At 35.7% G+C, this 14546-nt stretch overlaps 3 protein-coding genes across 5 annotated transcripts in view; 2 read left to right on the plus strand and 1 right to left on the minus strand.

Annotated features, from left to right (window-relative positions):
* LOC126370584 (uncharacterized) overlaps positions 1-3529 on the plus strand; it is a 46709-nt gene extending 43180 nt beyond the window's left edge. Inside the window, exon 4 of the mRNA XM_050015532.1 lies at positions 103-3529. Coding sequence (XP_049871489.1) covers positions 103-208 — 106 coding nt within the window. The 3' untranslated portion in view covers positions 209-3529. The remainder of the gene's footprint in view (positions 1-102) is intronic.
* On the minus strand, positions 3387-14272 carry LOC126370604 (survival motor neuron protein). 3 transcript variants are annotated; one of them, XM_050015565.1, is made up of 7 exons: positions 14106-14272; positions 13875-14031; positions 13601-13771; positions 12261-12437; positions 11571-11692; positions 9562-9707; positions 3387-3604 (listed from the first exon to the last, which is right to left on the minus strand). In XM_050015565.1, exons 1-7 carry the CDS (start codon positions 14145-14147, stop codon positions 3574-3576), a joined length of 846 nt encoding a protein of 281 aa, XP_049871522.1. In that variant the 5' UTR covers positions 14148-14272; the 3' UTR covers positions 3387-3573. The 3 variants fall into 3 exon arrangements, with proteins under 3 accessions (XP_049871522.1, XP_049871521.1, XP_049871520.1); XM_050015564.1 differs by having other exon boundaries at positions 11571-11680; positions 13875-14055; XM_050015563.1 differs by having other exon boundaries at positions 13875-14055.
* LOC126370626 (uncharacterized) lies at positions 4777-7892 on the plus strand. The gene is made up of 3 exons (XM_050015591.1): positions 4777-5345; positions 7005-7109; positions 7777-7892. The coding sequence occupies exons 1-3, from the start codon at positions 5058-5060 to the stop codon at positions 7876-7878; spliced, it is 495 nt and encodes a 164-aa protein (XP_049871548.1). The 5' UTR covers positions 4777-5057; the 3' UTR covers positions 7879-7892.
* Positions 14273-14546: the final 274 nt, after the last annotated feature.

Here is a 14546-nt window from a genome sequence, read left to right on the forward strand (position 1 = left end):
TGTGTGCCAGAGAATAAAGAACAGTCTCCTTTTAAATATAAACTACCTTTTAAATATAAAGTCAAGACTTGGTAACTTCATCACCGAATTTTCCCCCCGCAGGCCTCCAACGAGCACGCCACCAGGCGAGGGCGCCGCCACTCCCGGCGTGCCGCCAGCCACCATCGACCTCAGTCACGACACCCACGAGCTCAGCACGCTAGTTTGACCTGTGACGTGGCGTGACAGTGACTACACGACACGCGGGTTCGATTCCCGTTCGAAAATATTCCGATTTACAAGTTCAGGAACGAATTAGAATTTTTCGACCATTGACCAGGTTTCGGGCAAAATCCGTCGAAAAGAAACTGTCTATGAAAGTTGGCATTATATAATTCCGAAAGAGGATATAATAGGAATAATTAAATGGATGAATTTTTGAAAGTACCTTCATGAGTAATTTCGGTAGGGTATTTTCTTTCTTCATTGTAAGTAAAGCGACAGTAATTGTGTTGTAGGATAACTTTGATACGCTATGAGCCGAATATTTACAGCTAACACTTTAGAAAAAAGAAACGGAAATTACGGCGGATAGATATGTAAGTACTTTCAAAATTTCACCTAGTTGTAATCAGATCTATTTTTGACGATATAAAGTCAAAAAATAAAGGCGGAAAGTAATTGGCAACTGACCTTTCCACTCACAGTAACAGCACAGTCACAGAGCGGGACAGACGTACATCTTATTCATTACGCTGTCTCGAAGCGAGTAGCTTGTAATTTCTGAATTAGTGCTCAAATAAATTTTCACACTGCCATGAAATCTCTGACTTGCCTTAAGCCAATACTATACCAAATCTGCCATCCGTGGTAACTTAACAAGTTCGCATAAAAAAAAGTTGTGTCGTAAACTACACTAGAGCTATCTTTGATCCCTTTTTTGTTGCTGGTTATGGGCAAAGTTGACTCCGTACCATAACAGGGACAGGAATTTCGATTTATGCTACTGCAAAAGTATAAAAGTACGAAGTACGCTAATTCGAAAATACTCAACACTGTATCTTCGAACTAGCGTACTAACATAAATCGAAATTCAGAGAGGTTAAAAAAGCCACATTGCAGCAATTCATCTAAAAATCAATTGACAATTTGACATTTGCGCATATAAATGAAAGGGCAATACCAACAAATGTCAAATAGCAATATTGCTTTTCAGATAAATTGCTTCGACTCGGCAAAGTAACCGCGTATGGCAAAGTTGGTGTATTTACCGTATCTATTGAGCGTTTAGATAGGTACCTACGAATATATAGTATGTAGGTATGTCCGATAGTTCTTATACGTTTACTGCGTCTTATAAAAAGAACATTTATTTTATGAACCCAATCTGAAAGTTGTTAAGTTTTACATTGTTTTAGGCGAGCTAAGCATGTAATAATTAGTGAATCTACCTAATAACGAATTCTTTTTCCTCCTAGTCAATAAACTGTAGAGGTCTGATGCGATTGATTGGTTGTTGCCCATTTAATGCCATAGTTATTGAACTATTCAGTTTTGATTTCTGCTAAGATACCTTAATTTAAAGCATAAAATATTAAATGAGCTTTATTGGGTGTGTATATTGACTATTTATTGTATTTACACATTTAAGGTTTATGCTGAAATCTAGACATCATTGTGTTATGGCCGTGTTTTTGGACCATCGGATGTACAACTGAGTATTTTATACAGTGATGTTCTCACTTTGAGAACTTTCCCGGCAGTAAAAAGAGTTTTGTTACTTAGCCTTTAGGCATATAAAATCAGAGTACAAGATATAAGAATTTGAAAATGAAAATCAGCCAGTGTCCTTACTACTAAAGAGTTTTTACAATGAGAACATTCCTACTTTGGGAGCATTCCCGAAAACGGCCCATTACTAACTTTATATGCATTGTAGCATCCGTGTTGAGTGCACACTCGCGCCACCGCACGTTGGTTTTATGACACCTTAAGACCTTGTTCAGAAAGCGCGATTTACTCGCGTTTTCATACCACAGAGTAATTTGATTACTTTTTAGATTCCTGCATGCTTGGAGATGTGCGTCTGTATCCGTACGATGTCAAGTACTCTGTGGTATGACAACGCGCGTTAAACGCCTCATCTGGACAGGCTCATAGGGCTAACATGCGCAACGAGACAAAATTAACACGGTAATTTTATCGATTCTGACGATATAATTATGTCGTTTTGTCGATTGGTGTTAATATGTCAACCCAAATAAGAATGATTCTGTCTAAATATAAACAAAATCACGTGCCACGCATGTTAGGGAAAAAACAAAGTTATCGATTTCGACAAAATTGAATCGATCGATAATTTTATCACGTTGCGCTTGTTAGGCTGGTAGTCGGTGTTAAATAGACAAACCGATTACAAAAACATTGTTAAAGTGACTATCACAGTATGGAATACAAAAACCTATTCTTGTCAATTAATTTGGTCAAAGTTACGCGGATAGGTATTGCATTATTCCTATCTTTACATACAAAGATATATGACAGCTGTTAACGTATGAAAAAATGTTATTATAAATTTAAGACCTCGACTTAATAATACGCCTTATTACAAAGGATTTTATTTGTATATTATGCACGTTGTAAATATCATTTCTTAGAGTTCAAAATGCCAGATTAGAGTGTGCTTTGCCATGTTATAATATATTATTTAAGAATTTATAATTTATGTTTTTAAATGAATCGATTCTGAAATATCAAGTCATATGATATACTCATCGTTTACATATATGAAATAATTTGATTAAAAATATATTTTTATAAGCTGTATCTACGACAAACCTAGTTTATGCATAACTGTGGGAATACATAGCTATGTAGAAGTTTCAAATATATTCATATGTGTAGTGTGTTGTATGTGTTTTTCATATAACGTTCATTTTCTACACTAAAGTCATTACAACATGTAATTAACTTACATTTTTCCATCAAAACTTTGAGCCCACCAATCCAACATTTAAATACATAATGAGCTACTTACTTATTTTTTTAAAGTTATACTTGTCATTGTCTTATCCACCGCAAAGCAAAGGGACGGATTATATTGAGAGCTGTGAATATTAAAATGAATGAATAACCCGGGCGAATCAAACAGGCATCTCGCTGGTATGCAGTCCGCTTGATGTGTGCTGTCGACTTAATTCTGTGGGGTTATTAGTCAATGTAAAATTTCGAGAGCTTTGTTTAAAATTTTGCCTAAAATTTACTTGTGTTCCATAAGTTTTATGCCTTTCGATTACCCGTCTCTTTCCTTTTCGGCGGATAAGAAAATGACAGGTATAACTTAAAATAAAATTAGATAGTGTGTATTGGAATCAGCACTAGTAGTGTTTTAAATAATAATCACTCGATAAAATTATCAAAATGTATATTTTGTACATAGTTTTTACACAGAATCGGGAGGCATAATTTAATTTATTTTTAAAAATAACAGCATTTCTATTTTTATTTGTAGTATGTGTGGAGTATGAATAAATGTTATTTAAGATGACAATTTTTCTTTTTTATTACTTACTTATTTTTACCGTCAGCAAGATTCTATTCCGTATGCTTCTTGTGCATCTTTGCTCTGAAAAAAATAATTAATGGTTAGCATAGCAAATAATAACACCACGGTATTGTATTGAACAGTACATTGTATGGAGAACTGACAAAATTTTGGAACACTCACAGTACTGCCGCCTACATTTGAGCTTCTAATTTTTAACTTAATTCCTTAAACGAATCGGTTTTGTACGATCTACTATGAATCGGCCTGCCTCCGGTAGGAAATAGGCGTGAGAAAATAACAGAAATTATTCAATATCCGTAACCAAAACGAATAAAAAATATTCCTAATTTTAAATCCAAAACTGAAACAAATGTTAGACAGTATCAACCCCGATAAAGTGTCTTATTTGTAAACAAACTGCTGAACACTATATATTTCTAAACAAAAAGAGACAAGCAGAATAATTAAAGAAAACTTCTATTTTAATTACAATAGCTTTTAACAACAAACAAGCATTATTTTATAAATGACCAAATGTTTGTATTAGTATTGAAAACAAAAATGAACAATGGATATACAAATGTGGACTTCGTTTTTGGTGATTATTGGTGAATTAGCCAGTGTACCTTTGTAATTAGGTTGGTGTATTAGTTTTCGAAATGTTAGTGGAATTTTGCGTGTTCATACGAATAGTACTGACTGATATCCCTCCTTTTATGGTACAACGAATTGATTTAGCGCCATGCCCAGGTAAGCTTTGAGTTAAGGTACCAAGTGAAACGCCAAACGGATAGAGACAAACCCAGATTAGAAACATGCATATTTAGTGAGTATCTAAGGGGATAGAGAGAGATGAAGATAAATATCTAATTTTTCAAAGAATTTTTGTACCTATGTGGATATCATTTGTACGTGTTACCGTAGTACCGTTGGTACCAATGGTACGTGATACCGTTGGTACTAATGGTACTTGTTACCGTGGTACCGTTGGTCCTGGCTACTAGCTTAAACGCCTCCACCAACCCGCATTGGAGCAGCGTGGTGGAGTCTGAGAGACCTGTGCCCAGCAGTCGAATCACATAGGTATGTTGATAGGCGGAAAGCAAGAGGAAAACCACTGCCCTATTTTTCCCTAAAAAAGTGGCTACACCGACAAGTGCATAGTGATGATGGTGTATGTTGATACTATATTAGATTTATATTTTGTAGATTTCGATCCGTAGACCATCCCACATCATCATCATCAGCCGTACGACGCCCACTGCTAGGCATAGGCCTCCCCCAAGGATCTCCACGACGATCGGTCCTGCGCTGCCCGCATCCAGCGGCTTCCCGCGACCTTCACCAGATCGTCGGTCCACCTTGTAGCGGGCCTACCCACTGAGCGTCCTGCGACACGTGGTCGCCACTCCAGAACACTTCCGCCCCAGCCATCGGCTCTCCTCGCTATGTGTCCTGCCCACTGCCACTTAGCTTCCCACACCATCCCACAAATAAAGAGAAAGTGATACATTTGGGAGTTAACGCGAAAATGTTACAAGATCCACAGCTCATGTCAAAATTTTTGCTCTCTCCAGATTATATCACCTTCGACTACGCAAACCCCAATTTGCACGACCCTAGGAAAAGAGGAGATGAAGCTGTGCCTTTGCCGATATTGCCGATACCAGAAAGTAGCGCAACGACCAACGAAGAGCTCATCCCGACTATCATCCCGCTAGAAGACTCCACAACAGCAAAAAGCAATATAACACCGACCATTTATGATGATACCAGTCTGCTGAGTGCTCTGTGGACTTACCAGCTGGCCTCACGATTAGTACGTGACAGTTTAAAATAGCTACCGGCTAGGCTATACGCTTAAGACCTATAGGGTGTTAGTGACATCGTAACGAAAACTGAGGGATGATTCATACCATGATTCTGACTTGATATCAAGTGGAATTTTCCTTCGCAGAAGTATAGAATTGAAAATAACTAACACCCTGTATATCTAGTGGGACACTCTATAGCGGGTAACAACTTGGGAGAGTAAAGTACCTATGTTTGTTTTGGGTTTATGTTATTAATTTGCTGAAAAACAATTACTAAACTAGCATTTATCTCGTTTTTATTCCGGGATCTGCTTTTATCACCTAAAGGTACTTGAAGGACGGTTAAACGTGTCTTTTGAAGCACGGAATATTCGATCATTTCGGGCAATAGGTGAGATTCCCCTGCAATGTTCTAACCAAAGTAAGGGTCACAAAAAGTGATATTGGGTTGTTCTTCTTTTTTATCGACAATGATCTGTCCTTCGTTCTGCTTCTGATAAGTTATGTTTTAGAATTTTATTTCATGTTTTGATTGTCCAAAAATATAGTTATCTTATTATACTCAAAATACAAGCAAAATACTAATCGGTTCCTCAATTAGTTATTAACGTAGCTTGATCGTTTTTCACAAAATTATTGTGACAGAGTGGTAAATTGAAATGCTGTCTCCGATGAAAAGGGCCACTCTGTCACAATATTTTTTGGAATGCGCCTGCAAAGAAAAGTATGTTACCAAGATAAAGAGAACCACTAAATAGTCCTCTACAGACACATCTTTATATGATGTTTTAAAATATTTATTGCCGTTGTAATTTTAAAGATGTTAAATCCGATAAATCGAGAAAATGTCTTTTTATTGTCGATAAAAAAGAAGAACGACCCTATTACGTTTGACACAATACATGTCCGTTAATCGAAACTAGATCTTCGGATCAAAGGCTCAATGATCTAACCACCACATCACGGAGATTCAAAGTTAAAGGAACTATCGTAAAAAAATAAATAAATAGATAATCGTGAATACTATTTGCGTCCTTTACATATTTTTTGTAGTGGAGTAACTAATATACTTATTATAATTCGCGCCGTATAAGTTGAACAAAAATGGCGGTCGTCTGCGCAGGTTTCTTGCGTAGTCATGGTTACGCGTTGCTCCCCGCGTCTCACCTCATACTTTGTAAGAACTCTTTAATAGTAAGGACACTGGCTGGTTTTCTTTTTCAAATTGTTCTCTATTGCATTCTGGTTAAATCTGCCTAAAATTGGGTCGTGTACTAGGTTCAAGATAAATTATTAAATTCTGATTACTAAATAAAGACACATATAAAAGTAACGAAAAACGTTTTCTTTTTTCAATTTTACTCATTTTTGAATTTTAAACAAGAAAAACGTAATAACAAGTCCGACAATTTATCACGTTTTTCTATGACGTCACAAAGTGCTTTTTCAAACAAATTCTATAGTAATTTCGTGTTTTGACGTTTAGTAAAAAGTAACTGATTTGACTAGTTGGAAACTAGCCTATTTAGGTAATATAGCTCTTTTTACACAAGTTTTGCGCCTTTTAACGGTCCCAAAGTGACAACATTACTGTGCATTCAAGGTCATTGTTCAACTTATAAGCCGCGGATTACACGGAAAAATTATTATGTTTTTTATTGCAGGATAATGCGGACAATCACACAGCCCCTCAGCTGTTCAGACAGCCTCTGTCTTTATCACGGCTTGTGAAGACCGTCACTGACGGCGTCGACCCTAAATTTCGGAAGGTAACTTGATCAGTCAGTATATTGTACTATGTATTTGCACTATTGCATGGTCCGTACGGTCAATACAGTGAACTAACATATACCTACAGTGCTTCTATTTACAACTGTTTTTTAATGTTTTTCGGTAATCATAATCAGCGTTCACGCCGGAATTAAAACGAAACGTCAATAAAGTACTTAGTTCTAAATTCAAATTTTGATACACGATAAATCTAGTACTTGATGAACATGGAAGTTAGCATTTGTTTGTATTCGGAAGTGCGATATGTGCTGAGGGACATTAAGGAAATAGAAGCATTGTACAGTCACGAGTACTAATATGTATACACTTTGAAACCATGTCACTATAATTTTTTTGACAAATTAAACCGCAAGTCTCATTAAAAGTCAAATATTATGATAGAGCGACAGGGTTCTAAAGTGGGTACTGTACGTATGACAGCACGACAGAGCGTTAGAGTACAGCCTATCGCGCAAGAGATATAGTAATAATAGTAAAAAATACAAATTTGACAGCTGTCAACTTCATTACGATATAGGTATTTGACGGTTTCATTAAACACTTTTTTATTATCGATTTATGTGACCGGACGGAAATACGATAATTAATGCTATAAAAAAGGTGTTTTAACTTGGTGTTAACTGAAATCAAAAATTTAATTTTCAGGTATATTTCGAACCATTCTCAAAACGAAAAAAACCTGTAACACTGGTGGCCATAAAGAGAATGACAAGTAAAACAAATGATAGTTATAACTTTATGGATTAGTCGTTGATGTTGTGGTATAATAATTATATTTTTAAAATAAAATACACATTTATTAAAATATTTATAATAAAATAATGCGTTTTTATCTGAGGACTGGCGAGACAAGTTCCATGTGGTAAGTAATAAATTTCTCATTTTGTTAAGCAGTACACGAGTTTAATTAAATTTGTATTTAGAATATCAATATTAAGAATTGAAAAATTAAAAACCTTAAATCGTAAATAGTATTGAATATCTTTATGATAATCCTTACGAAACATAAACTTGGGGTTTAGATTTTTTTTATGAGAAATGTAGAATCTGAACATTCAACAGGTGTTCTGTGATGATCCTATAATAATATAGATAGAATAATGAAGTTACCATTAACCTCACAACCACAAACATCATATTATACCTACCTATCAACTTATGATCATTTCGACGAACATACGTTTTGCTTTTTATGTAATTGTTTTGTGAACATTTTGAAAATGATGTTATTGCTTTGTTTTTGTGTGTGGCGTCCTTTTATAATAAAATATTTCTATACAATTCTTCTTTTATCGAGGCGATGGCAAGCACAGGTATGGCGCTATCTGCAGCGTTCATCAGATCCTCCTGCGTGCAGGCGCAGGATTCTATTTTATGATATATAGATAGATGCCCTTGACTGATTGACGTGATATTTGAACTTATCGATCGATTCAATTTTAAATTTAAAAAATAGAAATAAAAAAAATGAAAGGAGAACATAAAACAGTAGGACTAGGACCCTGTGCTGGGAGGATTTCTGGCCACGTCTTTCCCTCAGCGTTACAGATTCCGATGTGGTAGTAGTTTTACAACTAGTTACATAATATGTAATTTAATTTTTGACGTTCAAAAAGCGCTAAGTATGTAAGCCAATTTTAAAAAAATAAATATTTTTGAATTTTCAATAAATTTTATCGAACTCGCTAAGTTAGATTTTTTTCCCTAACACGCGTGCTACGTGGTTTGGTTCGTATTTTGACAGAGCGACATGACTTATTTAGGTGCACATATTAACACCAATCGACAAAACGACATTATATCGTCAGAATCCATAAAATTACCGTGACAAAATTTAACACGTTGCGCATGGTAGCCATACTGGAAGAGTTCGCTAATTAGTGGCGCCTGCTGAGCTGTTTATTACTCTTTGTTTTTTTTTTTGTGTTTGCAAATAGTATTATTATGTTTATACATATGTATTGGCTTCCTTATAAAAAAGAGACAGCGTTTATAAAGAATTGGCCCTTGATAGACAAGAATGGAGAATGCTACACCAGCAAGGGGTTATAAATTGCATACATACATACATAAACTCACGCCCGTAATCCCTAATGGGGTGGGCAGAGCCACAAGTAATCAAAGACAACTTGCAGCCACAGTTGATACGAAGTCCAAAGATGGATATGATGAACCTTATGGTGATAAGGGATCAGCCTATCGCCCATAACATTAGTCCATCATGTTAGAGGACACAATCCCTCTGTCGGTTTTTACGACATGCCCGGGAAGAGAAGCAGCTGAACGTGTTCTATGTTTTTTATATTTTTTATATTTTTTTATATGGGTTATAAATTGATAATGATCTAATGGCTAAGGCAGTGTGTGTGTATACCGTCGCACCCATTACTTTACGGCAAGTATTTTTTTTAAATGATATCTATTGTTTACCTTTTCAATCCCTGGTAAAGCCCTGTATAGTAACCACTCATGTACCAGCTCAGTAGCATGGAGGATATCGCCTGGTCCTCACATTCCGGGTCTGATGATGGAAACGGCAGCGGCGGTGGCGGCATCGGGACCTCCATTGATCCGATCTGAAGAGACATACAAAACTCAACACATCTTTACAATAGGGTAGATTCAGTCACTTTTTACTAAACGTCAAAACACGAAATTACTATGGGATTTTCGGGTTAAAGTTACCAAGGGGGAAATGTTTGCGTTTTTTTCGTAGGGTGTATTAGGTTTAATGAAATCTTTATTCGCAATAAGAATACAAATTCACTTACTTGAGACGTACAAAAGCATTTTGAGGGTACTTATATGATAAATAAGAGCTACAATATACACATTTTTTTCGGATATGGTATAGCTTGCATCACCAGTGTAATCTAAGTTGAGACATTGCGTTCGCAGCATATTAAATCACGCGGACACATTCCAATATAAACTGGTTGCCCGGTTGGTACAAAGAATATGATAGAATATGAACATGGATGTCTTAAACTGCGATTTATTTGATATGGTATTATATTACGTACTAAATTATATATAATAATATATATGTATTAGGCGGTACAATCAATTATACTTATTTAAATAGTGTGCTCACATACCCGCAATGTGCAAAGATGTTGCGAGCATGCGAGCACATAAGCTTCGGAGTTGAAGCAGTCGCCGTAGTCGAGACTGGCTGGATTACATCACCATTACGCAGTCCAAAATATATAATAAAAAACGAATGAGGGAATTTCCAGGCTACGTTTCTCAAAAAAGCTATAGATGGCGCTGTTCAGAGTTAATATGATAATTATCTATTTTCTCACTGCATTACATCATTATTCAAAAATATAATCTAATAGCATATGCATACTCGTATATAAAAAAATGTATCTTGGTACTTGGATCTCATACATATTATAGAATTAAGTTGCTTCTCTTTATTTTGATCAGAATAATATTGGGTGGGAGAGGTGTTGTACCTGGGTGTAATAACAAGGGTCATCATTTATACCAAAAAACAAAGATAAAAGATGCATAATTTATTATGTCTGTTACGTTTAAGGTTAAATGAAGGGAAATCTGTACAGCACCAACTGTATTCTTATTGGGGAATGTCGCCTGGAAAGTACCAACCAGTTTACCTCATTGTACTTAACATAACGTAAGCTCACAACTGTATCTCCAAAATGCTGGAGAAGAGCGGCCAAAGATCGCCACATTTGGAGAACCCAACAGGAGGCTTATGTCCTAGGCCAGCCTGACAAGGAGGGTGTCGATGTCGTTGTGTTCGGCTAATTATTAGATTTAAGCATATTATTATAGGATTATTTGCAAAAAATAGCGATCGGCACATTGTTAATACCCGGAATAAAAATAAACTTGCTTTACAAGTCAGTCGATTACATAAGATCACTAAATCTTTTAAGGAGCAATGTATACGTTTTTTATAATAAGATTCCCATTGACATTCAAAATTTGCCTTTTAACTGTTTTAAGACAGCAGTTAAACAAAAACTTTACAAAAAGGTTATTATAAAGTTAGTGATTATTTAGAAGATATGAATGCATGGGAGTTAATCCTATGTCTGAGAACTGATATTAGGCAGCTAAATAATATTTTGTCTTTTTTTTTTTAAAGAACGTCTGGGGCCCTGTGCCGAGGTTTTTCTTGCAGCTTCTAATACCGGCTATACAAGTTGTGAGAAGCTGCAGTAGTTTTAGGCGGATGAGTCGTTCATTATGTAAAAATTGACGATTCAAAGTATGTTACCTACTGAATAAAGATATTTTTGAATTTGAATAAGTTAATATTAATAGAAAGCAATGTAAGTCAAGTGATGTAATGTAAGCAATGTATTTTATATCTCCATTGGGGAAGCCAGAGGTACATCTATCGCTAGATGAAGTAAGTACCGACACCTCACAGAGCTTTCAAAAAATCAAATTGTACTTACGTTTCTCAATTTGCTTAAATCAGGCATGGGGAGCATCCCCGGAAGAAAGAATCCATTGGTCAAATGATGACCTTTCTTTTTTTTCCGATCCTTGCCAGAGAACGACCGTTCTGAAAGAATAACTGAAAATACATATAGAATGTCAGAATATGTCATATCGTGTCAACATTTGACAGGTCTGGTTTTCTACAGAAGCGACTGCCTATTTGACCTTCCAACCCTAGAATTTGTATTGGTCTGGTTTGCCAATATAAATTAGATCACACACATTTGACTCACACTCACGATGTTTTCCTTCACACCACAGAGCACGTGTTTACGAACCAAACATGAATTCGAAAACAAATTCAAAATTCATTGGTTTAGGCCTGTGCTGCGATGCGAACCTGCGACCTCACAATGAGAGTCAAGCATTCTTCCAACTGGGCTATCAAGGCTCCATAGAATGTCATGTTATAAAAAAGTCACTTCAAAAAGAAGCTAAATAAGTAAAATTAATAAGAAAGTAAGGAAAATGAAAAATGAAAATGGAAACACCCCCCCGTATTATAACAAATTAACTGTCAGAAAACAGGTACCGTTAACAGGTAGCTATACTTTACAGATTGCAGACATGCAGATAGAAAATACAACATACCGAGCCCTGCGATATAGATATCTAAGTAAGAGACGGTAAGGATCAAAACAAACCGGTGCTTCCTTGACTATGTTGTTCGCTGTCCGCTTCCGTATCAGTTTTGAATGACTGACTGTAAACACTCTCATTCTCCCTCTCAGCCAGTGCCTGCTCAATCTGTAGTGATTGTGCTTCTTTACCAAGTGAAGGCTTGAGACTGACCATTTCTACTATTTCAGAGTTGTTGTAACCTAAAAAAAAAATTATAGTAGAGAGTATAGTAGAGAGATAGAGAGTATTGTTTTGAGATCAACTTTGGCACAAAGAAGTGTTTCATGAACATTTAAGATAAACAGAAACAGTGCCAGTGAAAGAAAGTTAGACTGTTGGTTGACAGACACGAAACACTTCTTTGTGCCGCCCACTTCGTAGCGCCATTTGCAAGATTTGTCTTAACATGGAGAATTTGAATCTCAAAACAAATTCGAAGTTGTATTAAACATTTTAATTTATTTTGTGAATTATTTTAGTAATTTAAATGTAACATATTTGTATTTTTTTTTCTTTTTTTGTTTATATTTTTTATCACCCTTTTATTTGTTGTGTATTTTTGTCTTAACTGTTTGTCAGGATCAATAAACTTCCACATTTATAATATTAGTGGGACTGTATCTATGATACCTCAAACAGTTTTTTATTTAATACAAGAAGACAATATTACAATGTATCATAATGTCATAATCTCAAAAACTTGTGGTCATATCCATATTAACCACAACATTCAGGGTTATTGACCCCAAATGGCACTAACTATCCTGATCACTGATAATAACAAATACAAAGTTAAAGCAAATACAAAAAAAAAATAATTGAATCCAATAATCATACAAAAGCGACTGAACTTTGCTTGGCTGTCAAATACTTGAACCCACATTCATCCCTGGTTTATTTTTTATTTGTAAGGTGGCTAAGTCTAAGATATGGAAGCTAATATACCTACATCACATACAATAAATATCTTATTTATTACTGACCACTTTGTCATCAACATCTATCTTCATCATACTGCTTCTTCGCAGCAGAATGGTAAAGATTTTAGGTAGACTACTATACTAAAACAGTGACAGAACAGACCAAAAAAAAAAACAGAACAGATCTGATAATAGTCTAGTGACTGATGGCAGATGGAAAAAAAATGGTACACTATTATAGGATATAGGATATATATCAAGGCTACAGACCAGAATACCTGATAAGTATTTAATTAAATACAACAATTCAATTCTGGGTTGTGTACTCGATTCAAAACAAATTATGGAATTCTGATTACTAAATAAAGACAGATTGACTAGTTGCAAACTATTACGGTGATATCAGAAGAGACTGAGGTTATATGATAAAAAATAAGTATCACCTATGAACCGCACCAGACACTCCCTATCGTTGAGCTGTCTTATAACAAAGGCTTCATACTCTAGTCCGTCTCCCTCGTAAAATGCTCTACAGGGCATACCGGCTGACCAGACAGACTTCTTCTTACTCAGCTTGCTCTTTGTCTTGTGTGCTTTGGTTGATTTAGAACTGCCTGTGGATTAATGATAATTGAACTTGAAATATTAGGATGTTCTAAATATTATCTACCATATATTTTTTAATCTGTCTCAAAAATGTTTATTGTTTACTCTTACCTTCTTTGGTTACAGGAGGCGATTTACTATTAGTGGTCATAGCAACGCGTTTCGCCACTTCCACATTAGCCATTTTCAGAGCTTTATCGTAAGCACTATTCAGTTGCGAGTCATCCCACATGTCATCTCCATGCTGCATACCACTATCCGACTCGGTCTGAAGTGGAAAATCGAAAAATTGCTGAATTATAATCAGACTAAATATCGACCACAAAGAACACATATACTCACCACATTCATTCCCTTCACATAAAGAACTTCGTTTTTGGACATACTGCAATGACTGGGTTACGATTTTTTTTCGTATTTTCTTTAATTTGTATTGTTTTTACTTGTTTTTAACACTTATGAATTTTTTTTCAAGCAGCGAGCTGAATTTGTTTTTTGTTTGACTTGACAGTGACACTGACAGCGAAGTTGATTTTTTTTTGTTTTGGTTTTCCCCGAAGGGTAAGGCAAAGGGAACTATGCCCATACAGCCATGTCTTAGTATTTTTTTCTTGATGATTAATGAAATGATGAAAGGTGATGATGATGAAACCTAAGCCCCCACCCTCGGGGTAGACTCCTACTCCGAACCCCAAACGAATTAACTCAAAAGTCCGCATAAACTTTCGAGTTATGAAGCGGCTTCCTGCCACGAAGCGAAAATAAGCAGATACACTTTGTTTA

The sequence above is a fragment of the Pectinophora gossypiella genome, chromosome 11, assembly GCF_024362695.1.
Source record: "Pectinophora gossypiella chromosome 11, ilPecGoss1.1, whole genome shotgun sequence".
NCBI classification, from domain to species: Eukaryota; Metazoa; Arthropoda; class Insecta; order Lepidoptera; family Gelechiidae; genus Pectinophora; species Pectinophora gossypiella.